The sequence below is a fragment of the Bufo gargarizans genome, chromosome 8 (assembly GCF_014858855.1).
Source record: "Bufo gargarizans isolate SCDJY-AF-19 chromosome 8, ASM1485885v1, whole genome shotgun sequence".
NCBI lineage: Eukaryota > Metazoa > Chordata > Amphibia > Anura > Bufonidae > Bufo > Bufo gargarizans.
Genome location: NC_058087.1, coordinates 178897954 through 178911886, shown reverse-complemented (window position 1 = coordinate 178911886; position 13933 = coordinate 178897954). Strand labels below are relative to the sequence as shown.

The 13933-nt window shown below is 48.3% G+C and overlaps 1 protein-coding gene and 1 long non-coding RNA gene across 5 annotated transcripts in view; one reads left to right on the top strand and one right to left on the bottom strand.

The window, feature by feature from the left end:
• Positions 1 to 13933, bottom strand: part of TNRC6A (trinucleotide repeat containing adaptor 6A) — a 103951-nt gene that overhangs the window by 57163 nt on the left and 32855 nt on the right. For 2 of the 4 annotated variants that reach the window (XM_044302898.1, XM_044302900.1), the window contains exon 1: positions 2953 to 3059. The exons of 1 other annotated variant lie outside the window; for it this stretch is intronic. In XM_044302898.1, the coding sequence (XP_044158833.1) occupies positions 2953 to 2957 (5 nt within the window). In that variant the 5' untranslated portion in view covers positions 2958 to 3059. Of the gene's footprint in view, positions 1 to 2952; positions 3060 to 13933 lie in introns of those variants that run through there. One more of the 4 variants, XM_044302899.1, reaches the window with a different exon arrangement.
• Positions 3124 to 13933, top strand: part of LOC122944523 — a 34583-nt gene continuing 23773 nt past the window's right edge. The window contains exon 1 of the long non-coding RNA XR_006391026.1: positions 3124 to 3215. This is a non-coding gene — a long non-coding RNA (uncharacterized LOC122944523). The remainder of the gene's footprint in view (positions 3216 to 13933) is intronic.

Here is a 13933-nt window from a genome sequence, read left to right as displayed (position 1 = left end):
TATATAAAGCTATATGTGGGACATGCGTCTATATCCTGCAAGTATCTACAGTGCATAAATTATATAATGCAGGCATATACGGTGCATATATCTATATACTGCAGGTCTATACCGTTATATGAGGGGTAAAATAATCACGGTCAAATGACAACCAGATCCCATTAGGGGTCCTAACTTGTGTATAATAAAACTAGATACTTTATTATAATTTATTAAAAACTACAAACTGAAAATAAACCAAACGTGTAAATTTAAAACCGTCGGGGTGAAACTGGGGACAGCTGTTGATTTCACTGGTAGCGGCCGTGCCAAGGTCCGTGTTTTATATCTCAGCACTCTGCTATTTAAAACTTTTTTATTTTATTTTAAAGTGAATTGTGTGGCGCTTTTATTTATTTCCACAACTTTTAATTTATTGACACATTACATGTTTTATTTTAGACCGTGTATTAACATGTCAATGCTTTATGGAGTGGATTCCTGTGGAGATGAGGCTTACTGCAATAGTACACGTCCTTCTGTTTACTTTTCTACCCACATTGTTAATTTAGATACAATGTGGTTGTAAATGTGATCACTGCTTTAAACTGACGGTATAACTACTGATATAATAACGGAGCTTTATACGGCGCAGCCGCCGCTATGCTGCAGGCGCATATACGGCGCAGCCGCCGCTATGCTGCAGGCGCATATACGGCGCAGCCGCCGCTATGCTGCAGGCGCATATACGGCGCAGACGCCGCTATGCTGCAGGCGCATATACGGCGCAGACGCCGCTATGCTGCAGGCGCATATACGGCGCAGACGCCGCTATGCTGCAGGCGCATATACGGCGCAGACGCCGCTATGCTGCAGGCGCATATACGGCGCAGACGCCGCTATGCTGCAGGCGCATATACGGCGCAGACGCCGCTATGCTGCAGGCGCATATACGGCGCAGACGCCGCTATGCTGCAGGCGCATATACGGCGCAGACGCCGCTATGCTGCAGGCGCATATACGGCGCAGACGCCGCTATGCTGCAGGCGCATATACGGCGCAGACGCCGCTATGCTGCAGGCGCATATACGGCGCAGACGCCGCTATGCTGCAGGCGCATATACGGCGCAGACGCCGCTATGCTGCAGGCGCATATACGGCGCAGACGCCGCTATGCTGCAGGCGCATATACGGCGCAGACGCCGCTATGCTGCAGGCGCATATACGGCGCAGACGCCGCTATGCTGCAGGCGCATATACGGCGCAGACGCCGCTATGCTGCAGGCGCATATACGGCGCAGACGCCGCTATGCTGCAGGCGCATATACGGCGCAGACGCCGCTATGCTGCAGGCGCATATACGGCGCAGACGCCGCTATGCTGCAGGCGCATATACGGCGCAGACGCCGCTATGCTGCAGGCGCATATACGGCGCAGACGCCGCTATGCTGCAGGCGCATATACGGCGCAGACGCCTCTATGCTGCAGGCGCATATACGGCGCAGACGCCTCTATGCTGCAGGCGCATATACGGCGCAGACGCCTCTATGCTGCAGGCGCATATACGGCGCAGACGCCGCTATGCTGCAGGCGCATATACGGCGCAGACGCCGCTATGCTGCAGGCGCATATACGGCGCAGACGCCGCTATGCTGCAGGCGCATATACGGCGCAGACGCCGCTATGCTGCAGGCGCATATACGGCGCAGACGCCGCTATGCTGCAGGCGCATATACGGCGCAGACGCCGCTATGCTGCAGGCGCATATACGGCGCAGACGCCGCTATGCTGCAGGCGCATATACGGCGCAGACGCCGCTATGCTGCAGGCGCATATACGGCGCAGACGCCGCTATGCTGCAGGCGCATATACGGCGCAGACGCCGCTATGCTGCAGGCGCATATACGGCGCAGACGCCGCTATGCTGCAGGCGCATATACGGCGCAGACGCCGCTATGCTGCAGGCGCATATACGGCGCAGACGCCGCTATGCTGCAGGCGCATATACGGCGCAGACGCCGCTATGCTGCAGGCGCATATACGGCGCAGACGCCGCTATGCTGCAGGCGCATATACGGCGCAGACGCCGCTATGCTGCAGGCGCATATACGGCGCAGACGCCGCTATGCTGCAGGCGCATATACGGCGCAGACGCCGCTATGCTGCAGGCGCATATACGGCGCAGACGCCGCTATGCTGCAGGCGCATATACGGCGCAGACGCCGCTATGCTGCAGGCGCATATACGGCGCAGACGCCGCTATGCTGCAGGCGCATATACGGCGCAGACGCCGCTATGCTGCAGGCGCATATACGGCGCAGACGCCGCTATGCTGCAGGCGCATATACGGCGCAGACGCCGCTATGCTGCAGGCGCATATACGGCGCAGACGCCGCTATGCTGCAGGCGCATATACGGCGCAGACGCCGCTATGCTGCAGGCGCATATACGGCGCAGACGCCTCTATGCTGCAGGCGCATATACGGCGCAGACACCTCTATGCTGCAGGCGCATATACGGCGCAGACGCCTCTATGCTGCAGGCGCATATACGGCGCAGACGCCTCTATGCTGCAGGCGCATATACGGCGCAGACGTCTCTATGCTGCAGGTATATACGGCGCAGACATCTCTATGCTGCAGGTATATACGGCGCAGACATCTCTATGCTGCAGGTATATACGGCGCAGACATCTCTATGCTGCAGGTATATACGGCGCAGACATCTCTATGCTGCAGGTATATACGGCGCAGACATCTCTATGCTGCAGGTATATACGGCGCAGACATCTCTATGCTGCAGGTATATATGGCGCAGACATCTCTATACTGCAGACGCTATAGGAGGGGACGTTGGCGGGTGGCTGGCGCTATCTCCCTCAGGTCCGACGCTTAGTACGGGGACGAGTTGATAATCCGGGCGCCCTGGGGCGTTGGGGTGTGCAGGATTCGGGCGTCTTCCGGATGCACTCACCTCATGTAGATAAAGTGCACTGCGGGGACATAGGGCTGCGGCCTCGGAGCGCCCCTCAGTCTGACAGAGGCTGCACTGGAGACACGGTCAACACATCCACCGGCGCCATTTCCTCCACAAAAATCTTATTCCGGAAGAGGAGGCCGCGCTGCGCGGGCTCTTCCGCTCCACGGTCTCCTACTACTTTCCAAAATGGCCGCCCTAGTAACCGCCGCTTAGCAACCGGCTCTGCACGTAGGACTAGAGGTTGCAGTCAATAGAAGGTAAACAGGGGAGGTGGCCATGGAAGCGTAGAGTCCTCCCAAAATGAAGGGAGCAAAGTCCATTCCGTATTTTGTTATAGCTTTTCCTGCCGGTCACCCAGCTTTCACAAAATCCCGAAGGTCAGACACAATCTGTTTCCGATATTTCAGGAGTATGGGAAAACTGGTTGAAAACCCGTGACACAGTGTCCTAGAGAGAGTATACCCCATACACAGTGTCCTAGAGAGAGTAAACACCATACACAGTGTCCTAGAGAGAGTATACCCCATACACAGTGTCCTAGAGAGAGTATACACCATACACAGTGTCCTAGAGAGAGTATACCCCATACACAGTGTCCTAGAGAGAGTATACACCATACACAGTGTCCTAGACAGAGTATACCCCATACACAGTGTCCTAGAGAGACTATACCCCATACACAGTGTCCTAGAGAGAGTATACCCCATACACAGTGTCCTAGAGAGAGTATACACCATACACAGTGTCCTAGAGAGAGTATACCCCATACACAGTGTCCTAGAGAGAGTATACCCCATACACAGTGTCCTAGAGAGAGTATACCCCATACACAGTGTCCTAGAGAGAGTATACCCCATACACAGTGTCCTAGAGAGACTATACCCCATACACAGTGCCCTAGAGAGACTATACCCCATACACAGTGTCCTAGAGAGAGTATACCCCATACACAGTGTCCTAGAGAGAGTATACACCATACACAGTGTCCTAGAGAGAGTATACCCCATACACAGTGTCCTAGAGAGAGTATACCCCATACACAGTGTCCTAGAGAGAGTATACCCCATACACAGTGTCCTAGAGAGAGTATACACCATACACAGTGTCCTAGAGAGAGTATACCCCATACACAGTGTCCTAGAGAGAGTATACCTCATACACAGTGCCCTAGAGAGAGTATACCCCATACACAGTGTCCTAGAGAGAGTATATCCCATACACAGTGTCCTAGAGATAGTATATCCCATACACAGTGTCCTAGAGATAGTATACCTCATACACAGTGTCCTAGAGAGAGTATACCCCATACACAGTGTCCTAGAGGGAGTATACCCCATACACAGTGTCCTAGAGAGAGTATACCCCATGCACAGTGTCCTAGAGAGAGTATATCCCATACACAGTGTCCTAGAGAGTATACCCCATACACAGTGTCCTAGAGAGAGTATACCCCATACACAGTGTCCTAGAGAGAGTATACACCATACACAGTGTCCTAGAGAGAGTATACCCCATACACAGTGTCCTAGAGAGAGTATACCCCATACACAGTGTCCTAGAGAGAGTATACCCCATACACAGTGTCCTAAAGAGAGTATACACCATACACAGTGTCCTAGACAGATTATACACCATACACAGTGTCCTAGAGAGAGTATACCCCATACACAGTGTCCTAGAGAGAGTATACCTCATACACAGTGCCCTAGAGAGAGTATACCCCATACACAGTGTCCTAGAGAGAGTATATCCCATACACAGTGTCCTAGAGATAGTATACCTCATACACAGTGTCCTAGAGAGAGTATACCCCATACACAGTGTCCTAGAGGGAGTATACCCCATACACAGTGTCCTAGAGAGAGTATACCCCATGCACAGTGTCCTAGAGAGAGTATATCCCATACACAGTGTCCTAGAGAGTATACACCATACACAGTGTCCTAGAGAGAGTATACCCCATACACAGTGTCCTAGAGAGAGTATACCTCATACACAGTGTCCTAGAGAGAGTATACCCCATACACAGTGTCCTAGAGAGAGTATACCCCATACACAGTGTCCTAGAGAGAGTATACCCCATACACAGTGTCCTAGAGAGAGTATACACCATACACAGTGTCCTAGACAGAGTATACACCATACACAGTGTCCTAGAGAGAGTATACCCCATACACAGTGTCCTAGAGAGAGTATACCTCATACACAGTGTCCTAGAGAGAGTATACCCCATACACAGTGTCCTAGAGAGAGTATATCCCATACACAGTGTCCTAGAGATAGTATATCCCATACACAGTGTCCTAGAGATAGTATACCTCATACACAGTGTCCTAGAGAGAGTATACCCCATACACAGTGTCCTAGAGGGAGTATACCCCATACACAGTGTCCTAGAGAGAGTATACCCCATGCACAGTGTCCTAGAGAGAATATATCCCATACACAGTGTCCTAGAGAGTATACCCCATACACAGTGTCCTAGAGAGAGTATACCCCATACACAGTGTCCTAGAGAGAGTATACACCATACACAGTGTCCTAGAGAGAGTATACCCCATTCACAGTGTCCTAGAGAGAGTATACCTCATACACAGTGCCCTAGAGAGAGTATACCCCATACACAGTGTCCTAGAGAGAGTATACCCCATACACAGTGTCCTAGAGAGAGTATACCCCATACACAGTGTCCTAGACAGAGTATACACCATACACAGTGTCCTAGAGAGAGTATACCCCATACACAGTGTCCTAGAGAGAGTATACCTCATACACAGTGCCCTAGAGAGAGTATACCCCATACACAGTGTCCTAGAGAGAGTATATCCCATACACAGTGTCCTAGAGATAGTATATCCCATACACAGTGTCCTAGAGATAGTATACCTCATACACAGTGTCCTAGAGAGAGTATACCCCATACACAGTGTCCTAGAGGGAGTATACCCCATACACAGTGTCCTAGAGAGAGTATACCCCATGCACAGTGTCCTAGAGAGAATATATCCCATACACAGTGTCCTAGAGAGTATACCCCATACACAGTGTCCTAGAGAGAGTATACCCCATACACAGTGTCCTAGAGAGAGTATACACCATACACAGTGTCCTAGAGAGAGTATACCCCATTCACAGTGTCCTAGAGAGAGTATACCTCATACACAGTGCCCTAGAGAGAGTATACCCCATACACAGTGTCCTAGAGAGAGTATACCCCATACACAGTGTCCTAGAGAGAGTATACCCCATACACAGTGTCCTAGAGAGAGTATACACCATACACAGTGTCCTAGACAGAGTATACACCATACACAGTGTCCTAGAGAGAGTATACCCCATACACAGTGTCCTAGAGAGAGTATACCTCATACACAGTGCCCTAGAGAGAGTATACCCCATACACAGTGTCCTAGAGAGAGTATATCCCATACACAGTGTCCTAGAGATAGTATATCCCATACACAGTGTCCTAGAGATAGTATACCTCATACACAGTGTCCTAGAGAGAGTATACCCCATACACAGTGTCCTAGAGGGAGTATACCCCATACACAGTGTCCTAGAGAGAGTATACCCCATGCACAGTGTCCTAGAGAGAGTATATCCCATACACAGTGTCCTAGAGAGTATACCCCATACACAGTGTCGTAGAGAGAGTATACCCCATACACAGTGTCCTAGAGAGACTATACCCCATACACAGTGCCCTAGAGAGACTATACCCCATACACAGTGTCCTAGAGAGAGTATATCCCATACACAGTGTCCTAGAGAGAGTATACACCATACACAGTGTCCTAGAGAGAGTATACCCCATACACAGTGTCCTAGAGAGAGTATACCCCATACACAGTGTCCTAGAGAGAGTATACCCCATACACAGTGTCCTAGAGAGAGTATACACCATACACAGTGTCCTAGAGAGAGTATACCCCATACACAGTGTCCTAGAGAGAGTATACCTCATACACAGTGCCCTAGAGAGAGTATACCCCATACACAGTGTCCTAGAGAGAGTATATCCCATACACAGTGTCCTAGAGATAGTATATCCCATACACAGTGTCCTAGAGATAGTATACCTCATACACAGTGTCCTAGAGAGAGTATACCCCATACACAGTGTCCTAGAGGGAGTATACCCCATACACAGTGTCCTAGAGAGAGTATACCCCATGCACAGTGTCCTAGAGAGAGTATATCCCATACACAGTGTCCTAGAGAGTATACCCCATACACAGTGTCCTAGAGAGAGTATACCCCATACACAGTGTCCTAGAGAGAGTATACACCATACACAGTGTCCTAGAGAGAGTATACCCCATACACAGTGTCCTAGAGAGAGTATACCCCATACACAGTGTCCTAGAGAGAGTATACCCCATACACAGTGTCCTAAAGAGAGTATACACCATACACAGTGTCCTAGACAGATTATACACCATACACAGTGTCCTAGAGAGAGTATACCCCATACACAGTGTCCTAGAGAGAGTATACCTCATACACAGTGCCCTAGAGAGAGTATACCCCATACACAGTGTCCTAGAGAGAGTATATCCCATACACAGTGTCCTAGAGATAGTATACCTCATACACAGTGTCCTAGAGAGAGTATACCCCATACACAGTGTCCTAGAGGGAGTATACCCCATACACAGTGTCCTAGAGAGAGTATACCCCATGCACAGTGTCCTAGAGAGAGTATATCCCATACACAGTGTCCTAGAGAGTATACACCATACACAGTGTCCTAGAGAGAGTATACCCCATACACAGTGTCCTAGAGAGAGTATACCTCATACACAGTGTCCTAGAGAGAGTATACCCCATACACAGTGTCCTAGAGAGAGTATACCCCATACACAGTGTCCTAGAGAGAGTATACCCCATACACAGTGTCCTAGAGAGAGTATACACCATACACAGTGTCCTAGACAGAGTATACACCATACACAGTGTCCTAGAGAGAGTATACCCCATACACAGTGTCCTAGAGAGAGTATACCTCATACACAGTGTCCCTAGAGAGAGTATACCCCATACACAGTGTCCTAGAGAGAGTATATCCCATACACAGTGTCCTAGAGATAGTATATCCCATACACAGTGTCCTAGAGATAGTATACCTCATACACAGTGTCCTAGAGAGAGTATACCCCATACACAGTGTCCTAGAGAGAGTATACCCCATACACAGTGTCCTAGAGAGAGTATACCCCATACACAGTGTCCTAGAGAGAATATATCCCATACACAGTGTCCTAGAGAGTATACCCCATACACAGTGTCCTAGAGAGAGTATACCCCATACACAGTGTCCTAGAGAGAGTATACACCATACACAGTGTCCTAGAGAGAGTATACCCCATTCACAGTGTCCTAGAGAGAGTATACCTCATACACAGTGCCCTAGAGAGAGTATACCCCATACACAGTGTCCTAGAGAGAGTATACCCCATACACAGTGTCCTAGAGAGAGTATACCCCATACACAGTGTCCTAGACAGAGTATACACCATACACAGTGTCCTAGAGAGAGTATACCCCATACACAGTGTCCTAGAGAGAGTATACCTCATACACAGTGCCCTAGAGAGAGTATACCCCATACACAGTGTCCTAGAGAGAGTATATCCCATACACAGTGTCCTAGAGATAGTATATCCCATACACAGTGTCCTAGAGATAGTATACCTCATACACAGTGTCCTAGAGAGAGTATACCCCATACACAGTGTCCTAGAGGGAGTATACCCCATACACAGTGTCCTAGAGAGAGTATACCCCATGCACAGTGTCCTAGAGAGAATATATCCCATACACAGTGTCCTAGAGAGTATACCCCATACACAGTGTCCTAGAGAGAGTATACCCCATACACAGTGTCCTAGAGAGAGTATACACCATACACAGTGTCCTAGAGAGAGTATACCCCATTCACAGTGTCCTAGAGAGAGTATACCTCATACACAGTGCCCTAGAGAGAGTATACCCCATACACAGTGTCCTAGAGAGAGTATACCCCATACACAGTGTCCTAGAGAGAGTATACCCCATACACAGTGTCCTAGAGAGAGTATACACCATACACAGTGTCCTAGACAGAGTATACACCATACACAGTGTCCTAGAGAGAGTATACCCCATACACAGTGTCCTAGAGAGAGTATACCTCATACACAGTGCCCTAGAGAGAGTATACCCCATACACAGTGTCCTAGAGAGAGTATATCCCATACACAGTGTCCTAGAGATAGTATATCCCATACACAGTGTCCTAGAGATAGTATACCTCATACACAGTGTCCTAGAGAGAGTATACCCCATACACAGTGTCCTAGAGGGAGTATACCCCATACACAGTGTCCTAGAGAGAGTATACCCCATGCACAGTGTCCTAGAGAGAGTATATCCCATACACAGTGTCCTAGAGAGTATACCCCATACACAGTGTCGTAGAGAGAGTATACCCCATACACAGTGTCCTAGAGAGACTATACCCCATACACAGTGCCCTAGAGAGACTATACCCCATACACAGTGTCCTAGAGAGAGTATATCCCATACACAGTGTCCTAGAGAGAGTATACACCATACACAGTGTCCTAGAGAGAGTATACCCCATACACAGTGCCCTAGAGAGAGTATACCCCATACACAGTGTCCTAGAGAGAGTATATCCCATACACAGTGTCCTAGAGATAGTATATCCCATACACAGTGTCCTAGAGATAGTATACCTCATACACAGTGTCCTAGAGAGAGTATACCCCATACACAGTGTCCTAGAGGGAGTATACCCCATACACAGTGTCCTAGAGAGAGTATACCCCATGCACAGTGTCCTAGAGAGAGTATATCCCATACACAGTGTCCTAGAGAGTATACCCCATACACAGTGTCCTAGAGAGAGTATACCCCATACACAGTGTCCTAGAGAGAGTATACACCATACACAGTGTCCTAGAGAGAGTATACCCCATACACAGTGTCCTAGAGAGAGTATACCCCATACACAGTATCCTAGAGAGAGTATACCCCATACACAGTGTCCTAAAGAGAGTATACACCATACACAGTGTCCTAGACAGATTATACACCATACACAGTGTCCTAGAGAGAGTATACCCCATACACAGTGTCCTAGAGAGAGTATACCTCATACACAGTGCCCTAGAGAGAGTATACCCCATACACAGTGTCCTAGAGAGAGTATATCCCATACACAGTGTCCTAGAGATAGTATACCTCATACACAGTGTCCTAGAGAGAGTATACCCCATACACAGTGTCCTAGAGGGAGTATACCCCATACACAGTGTCCTAGAGAGAGTATACCCCATGCACAGTGTCCTAGAGAGAGTATATCCCATACACAGTGTCCTAGAGAGTATACACCATACACAGTGTCCTAGAGAGAGTATACCCCATACACAGTGTCCTAGAGAGAGTATACCTCATACACAGTGTCCTAGAGAGAGTATACCCCATACACAGTGTCCTAGAGAGAGTATACCCCATACACAGTGTCCTAGAGAGAGTATACCCCATACACAGTGTCCTAGAGAGAGTATACACCATACACAGTGTCCTAGAGAGAGTATACACCATACACAGTGTCCTAGAGAGAGTATACCCCATACACAGTGTCCTAGAGAGAGTATACCTCATACACAGTGCCCTAGAGAGAGTATACCCCATACACAGTGTCCTAGAGAGAGTATATCCCATACACAGTGTCCTAGAGATAGTATATCCCATACACAGTGTCCTAGAGATAGTATACCTCATACACAGTGTCCTAGAGAGAGTATACCCCATACACAGTGTCCTAGAGGGAGTATACCCCATACACAGTGTCCTAGAGAGAGTATACCCCATGCACAGTGTCCTAGAGAGAATATATCCCATGCACAGTGTCCTAGAGAGTATACCCCATACACAGTGTCCTAGAGAGAGTATACCCCATACACAGTGTCCTAGAGAGAGTATACACCATACACAGTGTCCTAGAGAGAGTATACCCCATTCACAGTGTCCTAGAGAGAGTATACCTCATACACAGTGCCCTAGAGAGAGTATACCCCATACACAGTGTCCTAGAGAGAGTATACCCCATACACAGTGTCCTAGAGAGAGTATACCCCATACACAGTGTCCTAGACAGAGTATACACCATACACAGTGTCCTAGAGAGAGTATACCCCATACACAGTGTCCTAGAGAGAGTATACCCCATACACAGTGCCCTAGAGAGAGTATACCCCATACACAGTGTCCTAGAGAGAGTATATCCCATACACAGTGTCCTAGAGATAGTATATCCCATACACAGTGTCCTAGAGATAGTATACCTCATACACAGTGTCCTAGAGAGAGTATACCCCATACACAGTGTCCTAGAGGGAGTATACCCCATACACAGTGTCCTAGAGAGAGTATACCCCATGCACAGTGTCCTAGAGAGAATATATCCCATACACAGTGTCCTAGAGAGTATACCCCATACACAGTGTCCTAGAGAGAGTATACCCCATACACAGTGTCCTAGAGAGAGTATACACCATACACAGTGTCCTAGAGAGAGTATACCCCATTCACAGTGTCCTAGAGAGAGTATACCTCATACACAGTGCCCTAGAGAGAGTATACCCCATACACAGTGTCCTAGAGAGAGTATACCCCATACACAGTGTCCTAGAGAGAGTATACCTCATACACAGTGTCCTAGAGAGAGGTGCCCTAGAGATAGTATACCTCATACACAGTGTCCTAGAGAGAGTATACCCAATACACAGTGCCCTAGAGAGAGTATACCTCATACACAGTGCCCTAGAGAGAGTATACCTCATACACAGTGTCCTAGAGAGAGTATACCCCATACACAGTGTCCTAGAAGGAGTATACCTCATACACAGTGTCCTAGAGAGAGGTGCCCTAGAGATAGTATACCTCATACACAGTGTCCTAGAGAGAGTATACCCAATACACAGTGCCCTAGAGAGAGTATACCTCATACACAGTGCCCTAGAGAGAGTATACCTCATACACAGTGTCCTAGAGAGAGTATACCCCATACACAGTGCCCTAGAGAGAGAATACCCCATACACAGTGTCCTAGAAGTAGTATACCTCATACACAGTGTCCTAGAGAGAGTATACCCCATACACAGTGTCCTAGAAGGAGTATACCTCATACACAGTGTCCTAGAGAGAGTATACCCCATACAGTGTCCCAGAGAGAGTATACCCCATACACAGTGTCCTAGAGAGAGTATACCCCATACACAGTGTCCTAGAGGGAGTATACCTCATACACAGTGTCCTAGAGAGAGTATACCTCATACACAGTGTCCTAGAGAGACTATACCCCATACACAGTGTCCTAGAGGAAGTATACCTCATACACAGTGTCCTAGAGAGAGTATACCTCATACACAGTGCCCTAGAGAGCGTATACCTCATACACAGTGCCCTAGAGAGAGTATACCTCATACACAGTGCCCTAGAGAGAGTATACCTCATACACAGTGCCCTAGAGAGAGTATACCCTATACACAGTGCCCTAAATGGAGTATACCCCATACACAGTGTCCTAGAGGGAGTATATCCCATACACAGTGCTCTACAGAGAGTATACCCCATACACAGTGCCTTAGAGAGAGTATACCCCATACACAGTGCCCTAGAGAGAGTATACCCCATACAAAGTGCCCTAGAGAGAGTATACCCCATACAAAGTGCCTTAGAGACAGTATACCCCATACACAGTGCCCTAGAGAGAGTATACCCCATACACAGTGTCCTAGAGAGAGTATACCCAATACACAGTGCCCTAGAGATAGTATACCTCATACACAGTGTCCTAGAGAGAGTATACCCCATACACAGTGCCCTAGAGAGAGAATACCCCATACACAGTGCCCTAGAGAGAGTATACCCCATACACAGTATCCTAGAGAGCGTATACCTCATACACAGTGTCCCCATACACAGTGCCCTAGAGAGAGTATACCTCATACACAGTGCCCTAGAGAGAGTATACCTCATACACAGTGCCCTAGAGAGAGTATACCTCATACACAGTGCCCTAGAGAGAGTATACCCTATACACAGTGCCCTAAATGGAGTATACCCCATACACAGTGTCCTAGAGGGAGTATATCCCATACACAGTGCTCTACAGAGAGTATACCCCATACACAGTATCCTAGAGAGAGTATACCCCATACACAGTATCCTAGAGAGAGTATACCTCATACACAGTGTCCCAGAGAGAGTATACCTCATACACAGTGCCCTGATAGAATATGCCCCATACACAGTGCCCTGATAGAATATACCCCATACACAGTGCCCCTGAGAGAGTATACCCCATACACAGTTCCCTAGAGAGAGTATATCCAATACACAGTGCACCTGAGAGAAAACACCCCATACACAGTGTCCCTGAGAGAAAATACCCCATACAGAGTGCCCCTGAGAGAAACTACCCCATACACAGTGCCCATGAGAGAAAACACCCCATACACAGTGCCCCTGAGAGAAAATACCCCATACACAGTGCCCCTGAGAGAATGCACCCGATACACAGTGCCCCTGAGAGAATGCACCCGATACACAGTGCCCCTGAGAGAAAATACCCCATACACAGTGCCCTAGAGAGAATATACCCCATACACAGTGCCCTAGAGAGAGTATACCTCATACACAGTGTCCTAGAGAGAGTATACCCCATACACAGTGTCCTAGAAGGAGTATACCTCATACACAGTGTCCTAGAGAGAGGTGCCCTAGAGATAGTATACCTCATACACAGTGTCCTAGAGAGAGTATACCCAATACACAGTGCCCTAGAGAGAGTATACCTCATACACAGTGCCCTAGAGAGAGTATACCTCATACACAGTGTCCTAGAGAGAGTATACCCCATACACAGTGCCCTAGAGAGAGAATACCCCATACACAGTGT